Here is a 24,557-nt window from a genome sequence, read left to right as displayed (position 1 = left end):
CAGAAGGACTGCTCTCTCGTGAGCAACTCAGCTGTATCCTGTCATCAGTTCTCCTGTCGTTATGAGAGGAAAAGAAACTTTAGGAAAAAACACTTTTTGAAATGTAGTTTAGTTTCCTGAGTAAATCCAAACTGTAAAAAGTCTGTACAGTTCTGCTTTAGTTGAGATTTTTAGTTTGAAAAATAAATTCTAGAATAATTTCTGTATTATAGGTTTGAGATAGTAATGGAGAAAGATGATAAATTAAGGCATTTGAGGCTGTTGTTGTGGAGATCAGTTTCACTGGCCTTAATAGTTTTCATCCTAGTTATGCAGACAGTGAGGAGAAATGTCATGCACCAGTCCATCTGAGCCATCACTACAGTTTCAGTGGTCCATCTTTCACAGTCCCATTCATAACTGAATTAGGAAATGAACAGCTGTGTCTGCTGCCTTCTGCATTACTGTTTTCACAATTTCACTCAGCAGGTGAGCAGACATCCCCTTGGGTCTCATGGTGGGAGGGTACTGAGCCTGCTGAAATTGCTGGGACCAGGGAGGCGGGGCAACCCTCTGAGCAGCTTGCCTGGGACAAGACCAGGAGCTACAGGTGAGAGGCAGGAAGAATTACGGGGTTTACCTCTCTTTCTCTCTTCCCTACTTTCTCCAGAAGCTAACACAATGGTAAAGAAAATGCACTATTTTTAGTAAATTTCATGTCTTTTATAACATTGCCTCCTCCTTGGAATTGAATTCCAAAGGATAATCTTATATTGTGCCTGTAAGCATTAATGCTTTTTTGAATTATTTGTGCCATTGCACTGGCATTGTGATTGTCTAAAAATCATGAAATTGGTGTTCATAACTGTTCTTGCACCAAACGCCAGGTACTAATTTACTTTTCTCACCAAGCTGGTTCAAGAAATTCTGGTGCACTTCAGACCATTTGTTCCCTTACTGTGTGTGTCTCTTTGTGCCAGTGCAACTTTCTGCAGTTCTAAGCTAAATACTAGATCAGTGAGAAAACTGCTTGGTGTTTACAAGACACCTCTGAATGCTAAAAGTGTTCAACTGAGTGATCCAGTTTCCATTGTGGTCCAAAAACTGATTTATATTGGCATAACTGAGGAAGGAGTAAACTGCAGAAAAGGCAGTTTGGCAGCCTTCTCTGCCAAAGCAGGGGAAAACATCTTAAACAGACTTGGTCACAGGAGAAAATGTTTGTGGAAGTTAATCCCTCTACTGTGAAGTCATTATCATGGTTAGAATGTGGCTTTCTTTTCCTAAGTGGGTAGTTAGTTACTTTCTGTAATGAAAATGGGTTTGTATCTTAATAAAATTCATGTTCTGTCTGCTTGTTCCACAGTTGAAATAGAATAGCTTTTAAGATTCATTTCATTTAGCCTAAATATTATAAAGTGGCTGCAGTGTATAACTGCTCCATTTTATGTATTATGTAAAAAAGATTGTTTTCCATGTAAATAAACTTTAAAGTTATCCTCCTTCATACTAAGTATCCCAGTAAAACTGGTCTATTTGTCTTGGAGTAAAGTATAATATATTACTGGTTAAAGGTGATTTAATCAAGCCTGCTTCACCATTTGTGAAGTGTGCAGAGAAAATAATGTCAATTCGTCATTAAATTGACTGTTAAAATTGATTTTTCTTTTTTCTAATCTGAGTATATTTCTCCTCTGCTTGCATTGTATTATGGTTTATCCAGTTTTACACTATAAGTGGTCTTTAGCCAGTGTGTTGGAAAAAAAAGTCCTGTAAAGGCATCACTGCAGTTTCATAAAAGCAAAACTGTTTGCTTATTTTAAGGACATGTGCAAGTACTGAAATATTAAATATTCTGCCATTTTTAAAGAAATATAGGGAGAGTTCATACCTGTAGAATATGGTAGATGCTTCTGGCATTTTCTGTTACCTTGTGTTAGAAGTTGTAGTATACCTTGTTTGAATTTTGCCACCTATATGCTGCAGTATTGTATATTTTCTTGCAGAAATGCAGTTGTGTTACAGTCCAAGTTCTCTGAGAAAGTTAGTTTTACATAAATGTTGTCACAACTGTCCAACATGCTGTGCCTGACCCATGTTTTGAAACTTCTTGTTTCATACGTACATTTGGAGTCTGTTGAGATTCTTCATAGCTGCTGCTTAAAACATGGGTGTTTCACTGGTGACCTATGATGGGGATTGGTTTGTACAGACAGGTGAGCAGAGAGGCTCTTAACCAGCAGCTGTGGAATTCTGCAGTAAGTTTTAGTTCAGGTTACTTTAACTTTGTATAGCATGAAAGCAAATTTCTCTTTTATGTTCTTTTGTATACATACTAATTGTATTTATAAAATGTTCTATAATCCTGTACCTGTACTGTAAATACTGTTTGATACTCAGTGTCATTCTATCCTAGGGCAGGCCCTCCTGCTGTGTCTTTTCTATCCTCTATTTGTAATAGAATCTGTAGGATATATGGCTAGAAAGTTTCTTTGAGACTGAAGTATCTTCTGCTGTTGCAAAGCTGTGAGTGGAAATGATTTATTTAGACTCCCTTTAATGTTATTCAGCTAACAGACAGTGCAGTGGGTGGGTTCTTAGATGCTGCTGCTGCCAGCCAAGATACTATTAGGCTTTGGTTTCAGATGACTTTGGTGTTTCAGATCAGACCTTAAAATCTGTTTGCTTTAATTCAACCAAAGCAAAAAGATTGTAAGTTGGGTCAGTGTCGTCGTAAAATGTTTGAATGCCTTAAGATGCTCCTGGTAAAGGCACTATTCAAGTTTACGGATTTATATATATCTATATATATATATAGATATATTCCATATGTGTATATGTATATATAATGTTTGTATTATAAATATCCTTCTGATTGTTGGTTCTTTTGGATCTTCCAATTAAATACATAGACCACAGCACTACTCTGCTTAAGCAAATTCATTTATTACACGCCCAGTTAGTAAGCTTGACATTATGTTGCGTTATCCCACGCCTATAGCAAGTTACTCACCTATCTTTTGAGTATTCTGTACTTGTCTCTGTCATGACATGGGCATCCCCCTTTCACCAGGTCTCTGCATACCTGGGTGATACGTGATCTTGAAATGCTCACTGATATGTCTGGGTTTCATGGGGTTAAGTAGTGGTGGTGGCTGGGACCAACATCTTTAAGCCCCCTGATATTCCTGTGAAAAGAACATGCATCTTTTATGCTTTTCCAGTAGGTACCCAGAGCGTCCGTCCCCTTCATGCAGCAGACTTCCTCTGTCTACACCCAGCACAGGCAGCTTCCTTGCCTATGCTGACTGAACTGTTAGCACAGTATGTGTATTTGACCAAGGGCATATGCCTGAGTGGATGGTTGATGCTTACTTAGAAGTTACTTCAGAACAAGAGAGACAATTCCAACACTTGTGACCAGCCTGATTGAATTACCAGCTGCTGGTAATCGGTGACATTCCTGAGTTTTAGAAACTCTTGGTTTTCTCAAAATCAGTTTCTGTAGCATAACACCTGCTGTGTAATACAAAAATTACAGTTGATCTTTATAAGAAATTAAATCCTTGGTTTTGCTCATCAAATACCAAATGTAAACAGAAGTTGCCCAAGTGTGTTTATTTTTCTTCACATCCCTCTCCTGAAGTCCCTTTTACCCTGCAACAGTTCTACTAGCTAACAAAAAAATCGCATGTTTAATAGCAGAAATGTACTTGTACTTGGCTGTCATCTCATGTCTGTAACCTGTTCACAAAAGTATACATTCTGATGTTGAAGAATTCAATTTATTAGTATTCTTTCCCGGTCTCATCAAAATAATTAAATCTTATTTATTATGCATACATCATGTATCATGAAGCTGCTCCTTTTCTTGAGAAATATGATGACATATAACAACTTTCATGTTATTAGGAGGGAGGATAGTCTTTGAGAAAGTCCACTTCTTTAAGTGCACGTCAAACTGCTGATGCAGAAACCAGTGTCTTATTGCAGAGACTATCTTATATCCTTATACCTTTGGTTTGAGGGGAGTGAGTGGAAGTATGGCATCATTTTTCATTCATTAGCCACCTACAAATGGAAAGAGGGTAATCTCTCTAGCTCTCATCAACCAAATGATGTGATACAGTAATGTTTAGAATTGACAGAACTTATCACCAGCTTTATCTTACAGCTAAAGTAATGTAGGAAGGGTTGTTTTAAATCCAGGCACTCCTTAAAGGGAGAGACTAAAATTGCCTATTTAACAGTGTTAAACAGGTAAAAATAGAAAAGTGGAAGGGAGGAATGGATGTGATAAACTTAACTAAAAGACTACATAATGCTGCAGGTCTTCTGAGTTCACTGTAATGGATTGTCATAAACCTCCTGCATTGTGCCCAGCCTTTAGATCCTATTTGTTGCTAAGCAGCTGAGTAGGTTAACTGCTCCAACAGGGGCACCATACCCAAGGAACGTGTCTCAGCATATGATTTTCCTAGGACCAGTAGCACATGAGGTGGTTTTCTTTCCAAGAACACCACCCTTTTTAACAGCTTGAAGAGGTGGAGACAGTCACAAAGCAATGAGTATGTGGCTAGAAATCAATAAATGCTATTCACTAGGCAAACCGCATCGTGGATTATGGAATGTAATTAGCTGAAGGAAGCCCCTCTTTACAGGTTGATCCTAATTCTGCTCAGCCTGCTATTGGGGCAGGCCCAGTCTGGTGGTTCCTCACCACGCTGCGTCTTTCCTCCTCAGAGGTATGAACTTAGTGGGGTTGGTTTATAGCTTAGCTGTGCTCTCAGGCCTCTCATGTGCTGCTGTCAGGTTACATCTGCGGCAATACATACCAACACAGTCTGATGTTAAAATACATTTAAAATTCAAGCACTATTTCACAGCAGCGTTTTTAATATAACCGACATGCCTAAGGTGGCTAAGGTATCTTTCCACCATTGAATACATCTCTACCTATGAGATGAAATATAATGCCGTTTAGACCCAAGCACGGCTGAGCGCCCCTCACTGCCGCCGCGGATATTCTAACGGACGCCGTGGGGCAGTCCCAGCCCTTGGAACGCTTGCTCCAGCGCAGGCGCGCCGCACTCCTCTCACCTTCGACGGACGGCGGCGGAAAACAGTCCCTATACAAGCATTGGTGGTTCAGTGGTAGAATTCTCGCCTGCCACGCGGGAGGCCCGGGTTCGATTCCCGGCCAATGCAACTCTACCTTTTTTGTTGTTGTTCCCTTTGCTCTTTTTCCTCCTTAAAAGTTAAACAAAAGCCAAAAAAAGTTACGGGTGTCAGTCGTACTGCTAAAACAGAAGCCAGCGTGTGGCTGGTATGGTTGGATGGACCTTCCCTTCCCATCACCCCCCACATAGCCTGCCCCGCCGTCTGCCCGGGCTGGAAGTGACGCAGCCGGATTTGCCTTCAAACTGCCGGCGGCGGCGGGAGGAGGCCGTAGGTCGGGGGTGGAGTTAGTGCTGCTGCAGCGGCAGTAGGAGGAGGAAGGAGAGACGAGCGAAGGGGTTGTGGCTGCTGGGAGCTGTTGCTGCGGTGGGGCCGAGCTCTGGAGAGGAGTAAGTGAGCGATGAAACACTGGTATCTTTGCTCCTCATGGCAGCTGGGCTGTCCTCCGCCCACACGTACCACTTGCGACCGTTGGGGGTTCCGTCCACCTTTCCCGTCCGCCGGTCTGAGGCGAGGACCGACGTCCGCGCTCGGGCGGCATGGGGAGCCTCGAGGGGAAGCTCCCCCCGGGCTGGGCGGGAGGAGGGTTCCGGCTCCCTCGTCCTGCGACCCAGGGGCCGGGACCTGCTTTGGGGAGTGAGTCGCTACGGTCATTGTTGTCGCTACACCCGTGACTATTAACACCGGCCTCGTCGGTCTTAAGTCTTTGCTGGAGCTCACTCGTGCTCGGAGCCTCACGGGATGTCGCCGCGGATTCCCCAAAGTTAATGGAGGCGCGGGTGGCTGCAGGTGCATGGCCGCTCAGCTCCCTGCCCTGGTGCCATTGCACCGCGGGCACCGGCTCGGACACTGGGCTGCACTTCGTGCTTCTTTCGCTCTCCGCCTCTTTATTTTCCTTTAAGGGAGTAAACTTTTGGCAGATAGTCAAGTTTTCTCTCCGAACAGAGAGAAGCAGTGTAGACATCAGTTCTAGGTCCCCACGCCTTCTAAATTTTCTGAGAAACTTGTTAATTTAACACTGACCTTTTGAGAGAATTCCAGCCCTTGTGAAATAGGGAGTAATATACCTTTTTTAAAAGACTTTTTTAAAAAAAAAAAAAAGTCTTTTGGCTTAAAATCTGCCAGCAGATTTTATGTTTTCAAGGCCATGTTGTGGTAATACAATAGAGTATCTGTATACTGAGGTTTTTTTTCAGTAATTTTTTCTTCAGTAACCAGCTAGGTATGCTTGTATCTGTTGTTCCTGGTGTTTGTTTTTTTCACTACTGCTGAATACGAGTGGATGAGAACCAGTTTGTTTCACATCCAGTAAGTCTGGCAGCTCTTCTATTTCCCAAGTAATTAACACAATCCCGTGTTGACACCAAATGTTGCTAGGAGTGGATGTCACGAAGAAGACTGTTAAAGGTGCAGGGGAGGTCAGAGGTGATGCCAAGCCGCTGTGTCACCAGCACAAACTGATTCCTGAAAAATATTACTTGGGTGGGGTTTTTACGTTGTTTTTTCTCTTCTGGTTTGCTGAGAGAACTTTTCTGAATTTCACATGGTGGCTCTGATGTCAGAGCCTGTATAGCAGCCTGAAATAATGGAAATGTGGGCTCCGGCTTAGTCCGAACATTAAGGTTGGACTGAAGGACTCTTTAGAGGTGTTTTCCTTGTATGGCTGGTGCTGTTCTCCAAGTCAGAAGGGTAGCTGCTGGGTACCCTGTAGTAACTGCTGGACCCCAACTTCAATCTTCCAACATCTGCATCCCAACATTAATCTCTTAATTTTTTTAAAGTTGCAGGGGGTTTCTTTGTGAAACAGCATTGGCGCTGTGTTCAGTTACACCTTCCCACGTTCTAATGTATGAATATAAGCAGAAATTACCTAGAGTCATTCCTTGTGATAACTCCTTAGAGTCATGATGTATTCCCAGTGTTTTCCTGATGATGGTCAGGCTGTTATCTTTAAAATAAAATACAAAAATAAGTTCTAAACACTCATTCTGAAAAGTTTTATGTATTTTGAACTTTCTTTAGTTTTCAGGCTCCACTACTTTGAGCTGCTCCAAACTCTAGAAGTATTTTAAGTGCTTGCAGCAAATGAGAAAATGTATTCGGTTACTAGCGGTGTGTTAATTTGATGGGTTTCTGCTGTGTTAATTTCAGGGAACCACATATACTGATAACTAGTGTAGAAAGTATTCTTACTGTGAAGCATGTGTGTTTGTACACAGTGTAGAATTAAACTTGCAAGACAAAAGTGCTTAGATTATTTTCTTTATATCCTGTGCACTGTAAACCTTACAAGCTCATTACTATTTGCTGTGGAACATAGATAATTTCACTGGGCATGATTCATGGAAAGGTCATGGCTGATAACGTGCAGCCTTGCTGCTTTGACATTTTGTTATGCAATAATAGTAGCTGTTGGTAAATACTTAGGTGCAGGATTAGTTGTGTATTGCTTTTGGTTTTTGTTTTTTTTAATTCCTTCAGGTCTGGTTTAACTTTGGATCTGTGCATGCTCACATCTGTTCCGCGTGTGTCTTGCCACCCTGAGTTGTCACAGTGTGACTTTCTGCTGCAAACTTTAATCTGGGTTCAGATTAGTACTCTTAACTCCTTTTTTTCCCCGTCTTAAAACTGCTTCAGCATCTTCAGTTACAGGTGCAGTAAGGCTACAGGCATACATTACTGCATCAGCTCTGACACTGCCAGTATTCAAGTGGCAGCAGCAGTGGCATGTCCAGACATAAGCAGAGTCAGCAGCTTTTTCTGCCCTGTTTGTACACAAGAGCCTTGTATTCAGAAGCCACTTCAACATCTTCTGCTCTTATGACTCAAAATGAAGGAACAAATTACATTTGTTTTCTAGCTTACACTAAATTCTCTTGCATTTTCAGTACCACAGATTAAACTGGTAGATTCATGGGTTTTCATTGGTACTACTGCTTTTGGTTATGTTGGAAGCATTATAAACTTAAGTGATCGCCTTCTCCCCCCCACCCCCTTGTCCTTTATGTCCTTCCTCTCTCTGTCTTCTGTCTTGCTTTATTACGGCTATTTTAACATTTCCAGATGAAAACTACTCTTTCAAGCTTCTTCCCCTACATCCCAGTATTTAAACAGAATTGCTGTTCTGTTTGGATTGCTCTACAACATTTGGGGGGGGGAAGAATAGTTATCTGTGACTTCTCTCTGTGTTTGACAGTCTAGTTTGGCTTTAGTAACTTGCTGTTACTTAATTTTTAAAAGGTTTATTAGCATCTTGCTCAACTTGTGATTTTAGCAGTATTAGTCATCGGTTTGAATTCTCAGGACAGGCAAACAGGTGTATCTGGTAGGATGAGCAGGAGTGGAAAAGCTTGCTCCTAAATATAGCAGGGAAAACTTTGATAATACCTGTGTGATGATCCACAGAGCAGTTGACAAACACCTTCAGGCTTTTTTCTCCCGAGGTAAAAACCAGCAAGGCTCCAAAGTCAAACTGTGCCTCCAAAGCCTAATTAGCCTGGGTTTTGGCAGCCTTTGTAGTTTCTGGTCACATTAACTGTATCAGCTTGTAGCCAGCTCAGCCAGCCTCCGGCTGGAGTGAGATTATATAGTGTAGGTTCTTAGGGTAGCACGTTTCACAGACTCAACCCCACAGGTCCCTTCTCTGCGCATGGGTGTGGGCTGTCAGAGGCATATCTTCAGCTCCTCTGCTGCTAAGAGTTTTGCTGTTCAGGGTGAAGCTTTTCACAGCAGCTATCTGCTCCGGGGGAAATAGGAGAAGAAAAAGAAAAGAAGCAGAAAGAGAATATTGGCTCAGAAACAGATTAGCTGTGAGTCCATGCATAAAGCTGCTTGGGAAGGGCATAGAAAAAGCAGTGGAAGGTATAAAATGTTTGACTTGTAATTAGCAGCCCCTCTTTAGAACAGTAGCTTGTCTGGTGTGTGCAAGGTGTAGCTTCTGAAACCTCCTATACTTTGTCTGAATTTGACCCTGACCTGGTCTTGAAATGTGTTGAGTCTTCAGTCTGTTTATTGCGCATGTGAGTTTAGTACCTCTTACATTCTTTAAATAGTTGATCTGTGTCAAGTATGCTTCATCCCAGGGCTTAGCTGCAGTTGCTTTTCTGCAATTGCTTGTTCCTGGTAGTGGGTACAGGTACCAGAATGAGAGCAAGATGACTCCTGCAAGCATGTTTTCTGTGCTTATTTTAATGTTTTCTGTGCTTGGTTCTAGGAGATTAGGAGAGTGGGGAAACTCCGGCTGTGCAAGAGACAGGAAGAGTGGACACAGTGCAGGTATCTTGAAGAAGGAAGGGGGTGGAATATGTAAGAAACAAATAAGAACATAGGCTGATTGCTGTATGGGCAGTGGTGACTGGCAATTGTGTGTTTATACAAATAATACAGTATTTGTATAAATAATAATTCTGATCTATTCTAATGGAAAGGGTCTGATTGTGCTAGTGCTGCAGAGTGGAAGTGGTTGCAGTTCATAATGCTTGCTCCATAAAAAAAAAAAAAAACAACAAAAAACAACAAAGCCAACTAAACCACTGGTAGGGAAAAGTAGCATAGTTTGAACAGTATGTTAAATAAAGTGAGTATCTACACACTCACTGTTCAGCTGTAGCCTATATACATGGAATGTTAAGGCAAAAAAAACAACCCAAAACTTAATTCATATTGGAGATGGGCTTTGGTTTATTGTTTGTTGGATTGTTGTTTTTCTTAAACTGCAGGCTATAGTATGGACAGTGTAATGCTAACAGTAAAATAGCCATCTATCTTAGAATAGAATAAAGAGGGAAGGAGAGTATGCAGTTGTGGCTTGCAATGGTACATTTAAATCTGCATATCTTATCTATGCTTTTCAACAGGATCTTCATTGTGTGAAACAATTTTAGGAAGTGAAGAGCTGAATTTTTAGTAACAGAGAAACAATTATCTTTTCATATTAATTGCATTCATTCTAGGGCTTTTTTCTAAGCAGTATCTTTCCAGCTTCTATATTTTGATAATGCCAAATGAGGTAATAGTTTAAAAAATGTGTTCTGATCCTGGGATTATTAATTTTTTCCTTAATATTTCCTGTTTTTTCAGCTTCATGTTGAACATGAGCATTGTTATGATCAGCGAGAATGTAAAGCTGGCCCGTGAATATGCCTTACTGGGAAATTACGACTCTGCAATGGTCTACTACCAGGGAGTTCTTGACCAAATGAATAAGTATCTCTACTCTGTCAGAGATACATATCTGCAACAGAAATGGCAACAGGTGAATAATATTTTTCTGGACTATTTTGAGGGAAAAGCATTAAAGTAGCAAAAATTGCCTGTCATGGTAAAGTATAAAAATACTCGCACTGTCCTCTGATAAACTGTAGTGCTGTTATATGTAGGCATTTTTCCTTGTTATTTTATAGACTTACTTAAGGAATCTTTATGACTTCTTGCTCTGATGATGACAAAACAGGCAATGGAACATAGCCCTGGGGATCCAGTGTACTGCCTGACTTGTCAGCTTCCTGCTGATGAGTGCCCCTGTTATGCTGAAGTTTTGTAGGCTGGTATCATTTTGAATAGTCTTATTTCCTTCTCAGTGTTTCAGTAGTGTGACTTAGATCCTTAATAGAAACTGAGTTGTGGCCACCATGTTAATATATCTTTAACATAAACCACCATTTTTTTCATCAACACTGATTCTACAAGGTTGTGTTCTTTTCTGTCGTACTGAAAAGTTTCTACAAGTGCTTGTGTTGTGTTATTCTTTTCTGTATGATCAGGTAGCTTGTTTAATATCCAGGCATTACACAGGCTTGAAATGAAGACTCATAAACTTACTTGCAATGTGCTTAATCCACTTTGTTGGTTTTTGGTTTTTTTTTTCTAATCAGGTTTGGCAAGAGATAAGTGTGGAAGCTAAGCATGTAAAAGATATAATGAAAACACTAGAGAGTTTTAAACTAGACAGTACGCCACTGAAAGCTTCACAACAAGAATTACCAGCTCATGAGGCAGAAGTCTGGTCTTTGCCAGTACCTGCTGAACGTAGGTAAGAGGAAACTTGAAGACCTAAATTAGCATTTATCAGGGCAAAGTGAGCATTGACTTTGTCCTGTTCTTGTGTAATTTTTGTTCTAGAACTTAGATGTGTAACACACCAGCAGCTTGCCACCATTTGTGGTCAAGGAGATGTCATTTTGAGGCAGCCTGCTTCAGAACATTCTGGGGCTTTTATCTTGTGTACACTTCAGTAATGTCAAGTTTGGTCCTTGTTTTTTGTTGTTTTTTTTTTGGGGGTGGGTAGAGGCATTTTGTTTTGGGAAAGGTGTTTTGTTTGGTTACTTGTTTGCTCTTTCCCGTTCTTTTTTGGGGGGGGGGGGGAGGGGAGAGAGGTGGTGGTTTTGTATTTCCCTGACTTAAGATAAACTTGTCATTCTGTTGCAGCTCAACTCTATTCTTTTATTAGTCTTCTTACCAACTTAAAAATGATTCTGCATGTAGCTGATATGAAAAGGATGAAGACATGTTATCGGAATAATATAAAATTTAGAAGTGTCCAAGCTCAGTTCTGTTGTGTAGCAATGTGGTTCCCTGATCTCCTTCTTGAACTGGTCAGTTAGGCTAGGTCAGTCCTAGCCTAACTGAGCTAACATAAGCTCAAGGGGAGGGCTAGGAACAAGCAGCTTCAGGCAAGCCTGCTTATTTCAGAATTATGCTGGGTTAGTATCTGTGAAACCAAGGCCTTGTGGTGTGGTTTGACAGTGCAGCTGCTGCTGATGGATAGTCCTACCCTCTATAGTTGCCTGAGAGGTTTGTTTGTTTTTTTTTTTTTTTACTTTCCTCTTTGTTGGTGTTGATTAGCTGTTTCAGAATGCTAAACCAGCAAAAAAAGACATTGTTTTGTGGGGCTAGTGTTTGTTTCCCACACCCCCACTTCCCTGAAATTAACTATCTGAACTGGTTAACTGCAGGTTCTGACACATGCCTGTAGTAGCTTGAAGGAGGGAACAGGAGTGCATGCAAAGCAGACACGAACTGTGCATTTTGACATCAAGTGACTATTAGATGAGCTTAGCTGTTCTTTGAGACTTTGAACTTAAGAGCTATTTCTCATATATCTAACTTCAGTTTTTATGGGTACATTTTTACATTTCCTTTTTAAATGATTTTAAGTCTGACTTCTGAAAGAAATGGATCTTGTGTGATCACGCTGTTCTGTTGATCTCATTTAATAACTAGGAACACTGTTACCCAATTTCATTCAAACCTTCTGGAAGAATAGAGTCTCAGAGGTAGAACCCTCCTAATGTTTTGAAGCATTCTAGAGAAGAGATACACATACTTGTGTTTCTAAAATGGGAAAGACTTGAGATAACTGTTTCTGTTCCATTTAAGTTGCCATCTGGTGAAGCATTGAGTTGTGATAATACGAAAAAGCCATGGTGAATACTTAGGCCATGTTGCATTGGAATAACCACAGTAAATTCCTGTACTGAGATAGCAGGACTCAAATGTAGGTGGAAATTAGATGTGTAATCATGCTATTCCTTTATTTTGATCTTTGTGGTGGAATTTAGAGATGCCTGGGTGTTCATAAGTAAAAGTATAGGTTGGTAGATATTCCATTTGGAGAGTGAAAAGACCTTAACACATATGATCGTATCCATTAGCATATTCATATTGGCTAATATGCATTTCACACTGAAGAGAGATGTACAGTTGTGACAAACTTGCTGCTGTGACTCGGTTAAAGACAGCTTTTATGAATGTACTGGATCCTGATATATATTGAGTGGTCCATAATACTAGGATTACTTTTATTTATGAAATATACAAAGCAAGGAGCTTGTTTTAAGCAAACGAGCCGTAAGCTTGTGGGAAAGGAAAAGTGGATTTTCAGTGACTATCTGAAAGTGTCTGTCTTGTTTCTGACATGCAGATTTTTATTTTGAGCAAAATGGCTTTTTAGTTTGTAGCCTTGATTTGGTTCTGTAGTGCTCACCAGTGACTTTACACTGAGTTTTTTTTCATATATTACAACTAATTAGACCTTCGCCAGGACCTAGAAAACGTCAGTCTGTTCCATGCAGTGATTGCAGAGGTCACAATAATCGTGTGAGTGCAGCTGTCAGAGGCCCTCACCGTCCATCCTCTCGAAATCCCAGTGATAAAGGGAAGGCGGTTCGCGGCCGGGAAAAAAAGGATCAGCAAAATAAAGGAAAAGAGGAAAAGGTAAACTTGCAAATAACTTCATGAAGTTGAGAAACTCAGTCTTGTTTTCTTAATATTGAGTGTATTATAAAATTAGATGCCTGTAAATGTTTCTTCTGTTCAATCAGCATGCTGATTTGAATCGCACTTTATAAGGTATCTTTGCTTTATGGACAGTCTTAGTTACAGATTAAGTAAAAACAAACAAACCCCAAAAAAACCCAACCAATCAAACAAAAAAAAAAAAAACCCCAAAACTCCCAAACAGCCAAACCCTGAAAAAACAAACTAAACCTTCTTCTGGAGGAAGTGATCTGGTAAATGTGGGCTTGTTTACTGCAACTTGGATATAGTATACATCTGAATTATTGAAGCTGAACCTGATAGAGCTTGTTCAAATGGGGTGTCCTTGCTTTCATATATTTTAGGCTGGCACTGACTTGCCTTTTCCAAAGTATTTCAAGATCTGTTTAATTGTAATTTTGTAATCAGATTGTAATCTGTTTAATTGCCTTTTCTTATTTTTTGGTTGATATCTGCTATTAGCTCCAGACTCTTCAGTTTAAAACAAACTGAATCCCAACATACTTCATGAGAGGAAATGATCCATGCAGTCAGAGTGTTTTAAGTTTTGCTTGTGCTCTGGTCTCCATAAATTTAACTGACCAGAGTAGCAGGTCATACTGAAGACACTAAACTTTCCAGAGTCTAAGCTTCCAGAGAAAGCTTAGTGTCCAGAGTCACTAAGCTTTCCAGAGTCTGGATAAGTCAAATATCGATGTAACAGTTTGATAGTTTCATCCACCATATGTTGTGGCAAGATGTCATGGCCTGTGGAAGTAGTATAAACTACAAGGGTGGAATTGTTTAGTGATGTAAGCTACTATTTTTTATTGGGAGCTAAATTACATTGTCTTTGAGTGATAATCCTCTCTCAGTATGGATAAAAACACACAGAGACAGGGTAGGTCTTTTTTTTTTTTTTTTACAGTTGTTCTGTCAACACAAGTGCTTGCTGTTAAATGTATAAAAAATGGGGTATGTCTATTGCATTTTATTTCGTTTCAGTTGCATGGTCTCTGCTGTTTGAGCCCTTTCAGCTGTATAGCTTCTTTGCTTCTGCTTTCCTGCTGTATCAGTTAATTAGCTCTTTTTTTACTTCTGTGGTCTTCCTGCAGATCACCTTTTCTTATCCTTCATATGGAAGTCCTGCTTAGTTTTTTTGGTCTCCCATATATATGGCATATTTATGACACACGATTTGAGATACTCTGGCTTAGTATGACACTTTCTGATCTAGCCTTACGTATAATTCCACCTACGTAGCTACTGTCTCAAAGTTTTTGATTCCTCTGGAAGAAACATTTTTGTACTGCGATAGGTGCATGCAGTTTTGATTATCTACTAAAGCAAAGGAACTGCATCAGTACAATATGCTGGCATTTCCTTCCTGGAGAAGGAAATGGGATGAGGGCAGTACAGAATTTTGGGAGAACCACATAGATCCTGCAGTGCACCAGAAATATGGATGCTTCATAATTTTTATGCTGGTTTATGTTGCTGCCTTCTAGAAGTATGATGCTATTGTGGACTTGTATAAAAATCCATTAGTAGCATAACCATTGTTAAGTGCTTATGTTATATCTTTTATATGTAGAACAAATCTGCGTCAGAGGTTTCAGAGGCTGAGCCAAAGAAATTTGATAGTACTGGATATGATAAAGATTTAGTAGAAGCTTTGGAAAGAGATATAATTTCTCAGAATCCCAACATTCGATGGTAAGTTTGAATACTGCTGACAGTTTTTCTGAGTTATTTCTTTTTCCTCTTATGTAATATGACAAGACTAAAGTATTTTAGCATATGGTTGCGCATAAAAAGTACCTACAGGTTTTCTATACTGATTAAATAGGCGACTAAACTTCTTGTGTGGCTGAATATTTTTAGAACACTTTTTTTTCCACCCGTAGATTCATAGAATAGTTTGGGTTGGAAGGAGCCTTTAAAGACCAGCTGGTTCAACCCCATGCCATGGCCCAGGACATCTTTTGCTAGATCAGGTTGCTCAAACCCCAGCCTAAGCACACAAAGCTTCTCAAACTTTTCTAAGAGTCCTAAAATGGATTTTTTAGATAGTCTTTTGCAATGTAGAAGATTCTAGTATCTGCCAGTGTCTCTTTGTTTAAAAACCTGTTTTGCTACCCAGAGGCATACCAAGATAGTAAACCAATTAACAAAGAAGTTATGTCAATATAGGAACCCTTTGAAATCTTGTTGGACATGCTGTGACTGCCAGGATAAAATACAATCATGTGCCAGTACCTTTACATAAATGTGATAAATATTAAACCTTATACAAAGCTTGGTTTGTGTTGCAAATGTTTCCAAACTTAGGTGATTTTTGTGAGGATTAAATGATCAAAGATCTTCTGGAAAATAAAATAGGCTTAAAAAAAACCCAGGCTTGAACAATCCCACAAACAACTTGTTAATGCATGCAGCTGACATGTATTTCACTTTAACATGTAAATACATGTTTCAGTTTTCATGTTGTATCTTAAATTGAAACTTCAGATTTGAAACTAATTCTTCGTATAGATACGTTTTGAAACCAAAATATTACTTGGGCAAATGCTGATAAGTGAAATGCCTAAGAGTTAACCTCAGGAAAATCAGACCAGCTTATAAGATATCTAAGAACTAATAATTTTGTAACTCTGAAAAAGAATTCTAAAAATTCTTTTAAATTCAACTCTGTTTTCCAGTCTTCGGTAAATTGTTCTCATACCAATGAAAGCTGGCATTCAGGTCTCATGGGCAGCCAACCTCTTGGCAAAAGAAGAAAGTATCATCTGTAACTACCATAAGTTTAAACAACTTGCCTTATCCTGCTTATTCTTTCTGTGAATAAGATCAATGATGCCCTCATGAAAGAGTTGTGTCTCGTTGCTTTTGCATCTAGCTGCAGTCTACTAGTCAGATGTCAGCTGTTTTGCTGTAGGCTTTTATCTATTTCTGTAGGCTTTTGACACTAGAGCATAAATAAATTCAACTTTTCTTCCTGAATTACAGAAGAGCTGTTACATAATAAGTTTAACTGCATATTGTTTTGAATTGTGGACTGATTGTTTTGCAGCCTGTCTGAATCTGTCCAACAACTTCTTCTTTCTTGCCAGGGATGACATTGCTGATTTAGTAGAAGCCAAAAAGCTGCTTAAGGAAGCTGTAGTTTTGCCCATGTGGATGCCGGAGTTTTTTAAGGGAATTAGAAGACCATGGAAGGTACGAAAAAATCTGATCCTGTGATCTTAAGTAGGATTCTGAGATTGGATCTTGGCGGAACAAGAAATTTCAGGTGTTTTGTAGTTTATGTAAATTCTTTCCACTTTTCAGTAACAAAGTTTATGGTAAATAATACTAACAAAATAAAGGTGTCGGCTGGTTAAATACACTGTCTTCAGCTATGTTGTATTATTGTAATAGCAATCAGTTACTTACCTTTGAATAATTCTTCATGGGAAAGTTTACATCTAGTATTTTAATATTACACCGCTAAACTGTGAAATTGTCTCTGTTTTGATTCTTGTCCTGAAAGTGATTCTTTTGTTTTTATTCTAATAGGGTGTTCTGATGGTTGGTCCTCCTGGTACTGGAAAGACCCTCCTGGCAAAAGCTGTAGCGACTGAATGCAAGACTACTTTTTTCAATGTTTCTTCTTCCACACTTACCTCAAAATACAGAGGAGAATCTGAGAAACTTGTTCGTCTACTGTTTGAAATGGTGATTGAAGTTCCTGAACATAAATAGTGAGATAATGAAGTAGAATTACCTGTGGAATAGTAAAACTTAGCTAAGGCGTAGAAGTCATAACATAAACAGCTCTCCAAGCGTCAAACATTTTAGGACCGTCTGATTTGGCTGAGATCTGGTTATTCTTAAATAGCTTTATAAAAATGGAAAAAATAGGTTATCTTTATTTTCAGGGTTATCTTTTTATATTAGAGGTAGCTCACTATAAGCTGATAAGCACTGTAGAACATACTCGAATGTAAAAGTGAAGGTGGAATCTAATGCTTTCTGGGTGAGAACCCTGCTTAGGCTGTGCATGTTTTGTTGTTGTGGGTGGTTTTTTTGTTCTTAAAATAAGTGGAATTACAAACTGTAGTTGTCTTCAGAGCATATAACACTTGAAATTGGCTCAGAACATGTAGTCTTTTATGTTTTTCCATGTGTTAATAGGTCTGCATTTGGTGTTTGCTGTGGTGCTCGGTACTGAAGGGGGCAGCAGAGCTGCAGTTACAGTAGTCAGAAAAATCAGGAAATACAAGATCATAGTTTGATAGGCATGATATCAACTCATTTAATATGATCAATCAAAAATGCAGATACATAATGAACAGCATCTCAACTGCTGTAGGACAACAGCTTTTATTTTCCCAGATCCTTGTCTTTAACCTCTCTTGGTTTTGGAAAGACTAAAGTTATTTTGCAGTTAACCTGTTTTTTGGACAGGTTCCATATTATGATGTCCTAGCTTTAACTTGAGTTGTTATTCCTGCTTGAATAACTGAGGACTTTCACAGTTATAAGTCTTACTGTGTTATTATGATGTCTGTAAAACTGCCTTTAGCTTTTTAAACATTGTTTATAGCCCTAACAATTACAGGACTTTGCCAAAACCCATGCTGTTCAAATGGTATTAATGAATGCACAGCTGCTCTGTAGTTGTGTGCAGTGGTCAGAGAGGGAAGGTTAGGTATTGTCTGATACTCGTTCAGTTTTGAATGTGCTGCTGTTTCTTAAATGTGAGTAGACTGCTATTTCAGTTTCTGCTTTATCTTTTGCTTTCTTTAGGCTCGATTTTACGCCCCAACAACTATATTTATTGATGAGATAGACTCTATCTGTAGTCGCAGGGGAACTTCAGAGGAGCATGAAGCTAGCCGACGTGTGAAGGCAGAGCTGCTAGTTCAGATGGATGGTAAATACCCTGATTGCTGGGAAGTGCTGGACTGGAGGAAACTTGAGGGAGGAAAAATAATCAATCAAAACTTCATTCTTCAGAAGCGATTTCTTTGAAAGTCTTACATAAAGTTGGGGTAAAAAGATGAAACTGTGCTGTTCCAGCTGTCAGTGTGGAAGGAAAAAAATATACCAGTTATCTAACAGTCTTTCAGCATCTGAGCAACAACCTTATATTACTGATCCAGAGTAACAAAGATTCCAAAAATATAGAAGAAAAAACGTATTAACTGCTGCTCTCAGTCTTTACCTAGCATATCATTTCTCCAAAACCAGGGAAAAGGTGGCTCAAAAGAACTGTCATGTGTTCCAGTTTAGACTTCAAAGCAATCATTGCACTTAGTTTATTTTGGATCCTTTTTTTTTTTCCCACTTAAATATATAAATAAAAAGGCAATTTTTTTTTTATAGAAGTGGTTGGGACTGTTTTCTTTTTAAACCACAGATTATTACAGCTATTTGGTTAATGTTTCACAAATCAACGAAGTTTAAAAGTAGGTAACACTGCAGAGTTTTTATAGAGGCATCCTTTTTATACTCTGCTGAGCAAGGAGAAAGGAGAAGGGCAGCTGAAAAGTGCTAGTCTATGGAGTAATTTGTGGTACAATTACATGAGTCAGAAGATTTGTATATTTGATTCTCTGTTGCTGATACCTTTTTATGTTTGACTTTAAATAGCAGCAGATCTGTAATACTCATAACTCAAGTATGTACATAACCTAATTTTATTAGTAACAACTATTAGAAGTCCTTTTGCTTGACACTCATAAATGATGTTTTGTATGCAGATTTTCAGGCAGACTAGGCTATTCCACAGCCTAGTCCTATAAGCAAAACCAGTAAATGCAGAGAGTAGCAGGTTTAATGAAACTAACTTTTGTATATAGCAGCAGTTTCACGGTACTTTCAACGCAGAGGTGTTCTCTCTGAGAAGTTGTTATTCAGTCCACCAAATAAGCATTCACTTCAGCAGTTTGTAAGAATCCACCTGTGTATGTGAAGTGTTTGGCCTAAAATTAGAAGTGAAAAAAATTTGTAGGGGAGAAATGCTGCTTTTGTGTAGCTGTTAATGAACACTGCGGGGGGAAGCGTCTGTTTTTTTGGTGTGCTGATGGGTTTGGGGGGCTTATTTTGTTTTTTCTCACATGCTGTTACCGGACATTGATGTGAAAATTCAAATACTGTACTGTCAGAAATCCAACCAGCTCTGCTGTAAAACTGTTCCTGCCATGTTAGGGAGGACCTTGGTGATCTGAGTGGTGGCCTATGCCGCTGCTCCTAATTAAACGAAGTTTCCATTTTTTCTTGCAGGCTGTCATACAGGTGAAAAACTGCACTCTGTTGCCCTTAGTTATTCTGTTGTGCTTAGACTCACTAAAGGGCATTATGGTAGCTGCTTTAATATTACAGAATTGTGGATATTGTTATCTCTACATGAAATGCCATGAAACATGTACGTTTTGCTTTCTTTTTTCTCCAATGCAGGTGTTGGAGGGGCTACTGAAAATGATGATCCTTCCAAAATGGTCATGGTACTTGCTGCTACTAATTTTCCTTGGGATATTGATGAAGCCTTAAGACGGAGACTAGAAAAGAGAATTTATATTCCTTTACCATCAGGTGGGAAGACTTGGGGAGAGGAGTGGTTGGAAAGACTAAAACCTAAACTTTATCAATATTCCTTTACATTTGATCACCTGGTTTAAAGATTTTATACATGTATGAAATTAATTTGTTAATTCAGAACAAGTTTAAATCTAAACATTGAACATTTATCTTTGTAGCAAGTACAGTGTTTTTGCTCTCATTCTTCCTCTCACCATTTTGCAGTTCATTATTTATCTTCAGAAAGCAAATCGTACAGACTCAATTTTCTGTTCTTTGATTAGCAAAAGGTAGAGAGGAACTCCTAAGAATAAATCTACAAGAGCTGGAATTGGCTGATGACGTTGACCTTGCAAATATAGCTGAGAAAATGGAGGGTTACTCGGGTGCAGACATTACCAATGTATGCAGGTATGTTAACATTGCATCATTTGTGTTACTACTGCTACAAGCTGTCTTAAGAAAACTGTTTGTAAAGTAATTTACATGATTAAAATTGTTGGATTAAAAACAGACTGTAATTTGTTTTCTATGTATGGCTAAAAGGTAAAATACTACATTAATTAATTAGATTTCTGTTTGATATTTTCATATAATAATGATGGAGAGCAGTTGCAACGTGGGAATCTAAACAAACTATGATTTAGGTAAAATTCCATGTTCTTTCATGTACACCAAATTCCTTGCATGAGGAACATCCACAGAATGGTAGACTAAGTTTTGCAGAGTTGCAGTCATTCTGCTGAGGTTACGCTAGTTTAGCCGAACATCCATGTGTAAGAGGCAATAGTGGCAGAGGCAACAATAACTAAAGTAAAAACATGGAGTGTTCTTCCTTCGTGACACAGAAAAGGTACACTGCGTTGTGTGACAGTATGAGCTGTGTACTCCGCATGTTGGCTTTAGTGATGAGTGGTTTAAGTTTTCTTCTGCTCCTTCCCCTCAGTCATGTTTACATGCAATCATTTGTGAGCCTATTCTATAGCCTAAATTACTGAAAATACTTTTTAGCCCTTCCCCCAGTCTCCGCTTTCAGAAATTGAAAGCGGAAGGAAAGGACTGATCTCCTGAGAGACTTAGTATCAGTCATTTGATGTATATCTGAAGATTTGCACTGGCACAGTTGGAGCAATGGCAAATTATGGAAACAGCAGTAATGAACAAAGAACTGAAACTTCGTAAGATGCTGTTGTCATCTAATAAGCACCTGTGTAAATGTACTTTCAGGCTTTGGGGGCAGCACTGAAATGTGGCAGTGCAAGGCTTGAGCTCTTAGCTGTGCTAGTGCCAACTGCTGTGGGGCTGTACTTTGAACAGGATAAGAGAAATGTTCTGTATTAAAACCACCTCCTCATTGCTTTCCTGAAACACAGATCCATTTCTTGCCTTGACTCCTAATACAGCTCTGCAAACACTTGTCAGGACAGCTGAAAGGACAATGTGCAGGGATGAATGCGAGTAGCCTGCATGCAAAACTGCCACCAAAGGCTCTATCAGCAGGGTCGCTTCAGGCTGAACTAAGAGTTTGGAGCCTCAGTACTATTTCCTCAACAAACCTTACACAGTGTCTGGGAAAAGAACGGTATGTTAGTTGTTCTGAACCAGTGTTGGGCAGATTTGTTTCATTTGTAGGTCTGTGAGATGAATTTGTGGTGGTATTTTGCTTGGTCTTGCTGTTGGTTGTCCTTTGAAAGCAGTTTGTGCTAATAGGCTCATGTTATGTGAAAGAGAATTTGTTTGGCCTACTCTTCAGTAAATTTTAGCTGCAGTTTGTGTCATCTGGTCTGTTCAGTGTTTGGTTTCTGTCATTCCATTTCATACTGGATAGCAATACAGTTGTTTAAAAGTCAGCATACTTGTAATGTTTTTCAGTGAATTTCATATATGTATATATTTATACGCACTGTTGCTTTTTTTTTTCTTTAATCAGAACTTAAAAACCCAACCAAACAAAAAAAAAAACAAAAGCAAGCAAACACAAACCCACAAAGAAATATTTGAGTCTTTCATTTGTGGCAGTCTTCTTAGAGATGACTGACATGGCAGCAACCAGAAATCCAGACAAACTGTGGTTTGGAGGTGCACAAATTGAAATTAGTAAGAAAGTGCTTGTATTAGCCTGTTAACTGTATCAGGAAAACAGATGTTGCACATAATTGTCTCATTTACATTGAGACAAAAAGACATATGGCTTATTTAAAAGTGCTTTTGTGTAGTTGAGACTTGCAGTATATAAGCAAATTTCAAACTTGCAGGCTAGTGTCCTCACTCATGACAGGAGCAAAACTTAAGAAAGAGTGAACCAAGAACTCTGGTTTTCTCAAATTATTCTACTACCTTAAAGAACTGGAGGTGAAATCCAAGGTTTTCTGAGCTGGAGTGAAACCCAGTCAGAGATAACAGTGCAGTTCTGAACAGTCAGTATGTAACCATGGAAAATGTAGGTGAAATGTTATTATAATAAGACATTCAGGAAATCGCTAAATTGCATAGCAGATGTAATTATGAACTTCTCTTGGATTGTTGTTTTGAGTGTACTGTGAAGGTTGAAGGCCTTAGGGATGCTCCCTCCAGGTATATCACTGGCTCTTTGTTCACAAATGTTAACAACAGCAAATCGTGGTGATACTGGACTGAGATAGAGTTTAACAAGGCAACTTTTTGGGATTGTTCTGAAATTCTCTTTACTGTAGTATGCATTCTAATTGCTGACAATTATTTAGTAAACAAACCTCCCCTATGAAGACAGGCTGAGAGATTTGGGGTGGTTCAGCATGGAGAGGGCTCCAGGAAGACCTTAGTGCAGCCTTCCAGTACCTAAACGGGGGCTGCAAGAAAACTGGAGAGGGACTTTTTACAAGAGCGTGTGGTGACGGGACAAGGGGCAATGGCTTTAATCTGATGGAGGGGAGATTGACGTCAGATATTGGGAAGAAGTTCTTTACTATGAGGGTGGTGAGACACTGGCAGAGGTTGCCTAGAGCAACTGTGGCTGCCACATCCCTGTCAGTGTCCAAGGCCAGGTTGAATGGGGCTTTGAGCAAACCCGTCTAGTGGAAGATGTTCCTGCCCCTGGCAGGGGGGTTGAAACTAGAGGATCTTTAAGGTCCCTTCCAACCCTAACCATTCCATGATTCTGTGAAATTCATGAAGTCTGTCAATTATGATTTCCTTTAGGAGGAAGGGGTGAAGCTGGAACAGAATATGCTGAAACCATCATTCTAAATCCTCCTAGAAGACAACGTAAAAGTTCTCTCTCTGGCTTCTCACTCACTAATACAATATGATACACTATTGTGATATCTCCAGGATTGCCCTTGCATCTTTTTAACCTAAAATAAGTAGCATTTTCTTCTTATTATAAGCTATATAACAATGAATTAGCAGGAGCTTTGGTCTTTTAGCGTTAGATATTAACTATTTCAGCAGCTCGTACGGATGTTACTGTTGGAAATCCAAATGCCAACAAACTTAATGCATCAAGAAAATGACACTTGTAAAGCCACTTAATGCTTATAGAGGCTAGAAGTTTGAGGAGCTACAAGCTGAACAGATTATGTAGTTTAACATTTAGCTGTGAACCTACAGGTTGGAGGAACATACTGTTGACCCCTTTTTCTTTCAAGTGGGATTCCTGTTTGGACCAGCAAATGTTTAAAGCATTCCAGTTACTTTTTCTGTATGTAGGAGGAGTGAAAGTATTACTTTGTCTTGTTCCTGTTTGAAGATACTGTAAATGGCAGCTATGTCATAGACATGCAGTGGCATTAGATAAACCAGTTAGTCCTCTCCTATGAATAGTCGCTGTTCAGAGATCCAGTGAGGATAAATCCATGATTGAAAAATACTGATAGCATGGTATTGTAGGTTGTACAAGCACTCAAAGATCCTGTTAAAGTTTACAATTCTTTACCTATTTGAAAGCAACAGTTTGACTGGAATGCTGTGCTGAAGCCTCTCAAACAGCTGAGCCACCATCCCGTATTGAGTAACTCTTTTTTTTTTCTTGCATCCTTACTAGAGATGCATCCCTGATGGCTATGAGAAGGCGCATTGAAGGCTTGACACCAGAAGAAATAAGAAATCTTTCCCGAGATGATATGCACATGCCAACAACTATGGAAGACTTTGAAATAGCTTTGAAGAAGGTTTCTAAATCTGTATCTGCTGCGGACATTGAGAAATATGAGAAATGGATAGTTGAATTTGGATCATGCTGAGTTGTCTTATTTTGAAGAAGTCACTTTACGTCTTAAAACAGCTTTAGAAGTAATAAATAATGTGTTGTTTCACTGCCTGCTCTTTTTAACTTTTGTAATTTAAGAGCAACAGATGTCTAAATAAATTTTTTTTAATGCAAATTCTGTCTGGCTCTCTTTGAACCAGATCCAAAGTTACCCATTGGTCTCAAATGCACAAGATAGTGATGGGATCTGCTTTGATCTTCAAGAGTTTAAAATTCCTTAAATTTAATACTAGACCTCTTGCATCAGAGGGTTTATTCTTGAAAAACAGCCATTACACCAAGAAAAACCAAACTAGCCCTGCTAAATGAGTAAGGGATGCTGAGAACTGGGAAG

At 39.2% G+C, this 24,557-nt stretch overlaps 1 protein-coding gene and 1 non-coding gene across 6 annotated transcripts; both read left to right on the top strand.

The window, feature by feature from the left end:
* Positions 1–5,116: 5,116 nt before the first annotated feature.
* On the top strand, positions 5,117–5,187 carry TRNAG-GCC (transfer RNA glycine (anticodon GCC)). Its single transcript has one exon. It is a non-coding gene; the product is annotated as a tRNA-Gly (tRNA).
* A 229-nt stretch (positions 5,188–5,416) lies between these two features.
* On the top strand, positions 5,417–24,341 carry KATNA1 (katanin catalytic subunit A1). 5 transcript variants are annotated; one of them, XR_009969087.1, is made up of 12 exons: positions 5,417–5,546; positions 10,237–10,411; positions 11,031–11,188; positions 13,188–13,371; positions 15,008–15,129; positions 16,527–16,632; positions 16,972–17,130; positions 18,205–18,331; positions 19,858–19,992; positions 20,262–20,388; positions 21,381–21,559; positions 23,999–24,134. XR_009969087.1 is itself a non-coding variant. In XM_062641789.1 (12 exons), exons 3-12 carry the CDS (start codon positions 10,241–10,243, stop codon positions 24,195–24,197), a joined length of 1,488 nt encoding a protein of 495 aa, XP_062497773.1. In that variant the 5' UTR covers positions 5,528–5,546; positions 6,535–6,639; positions 10,237–10,240; the 3' UTR covers positions 24,198–24,341. The 5 variants fall into 5 exon arrangements, 3 of the variants coding, with proteins under 3 accessions (XP_062497771.1, XP_062497773.1, XP_062497772.1); XR_009969088.1 differs by having other exon boundaries at positions 21,351–21,559; XM_062641789.1 differs by lacking the exon at positions 21,381–21,559 and adding an exon at positions 6,535–6,639 and having other exon boundaries at positions 5,528–5,546; positions 23,999–24,341.
* Positions 24,342–24,557: the final 216 nt, after the last annotated feature.

The sequence above is a fragment of the Pezoporus occidentalis genome, unplaced genomic scaffold (genome assembly GCF_034315485.1).
Source record: "Pezoporus occidentalis ecotype Australia unplaced genomic scaffold, CSIRO_AGI_Poc_V1 ctg7, whole genome shotgun sequence".
NCBI lineage: Eukaryota > Metazoa > Chordata > Aves > Psittaciformes > Psittacidae > Pezoporus > Pezoporus occidentalis.
The sequence above is the reverse complement of the archived record's forward strand: the minus strand, read 5'-3'. Positions and strand labels throughout refer to the sequence as shown.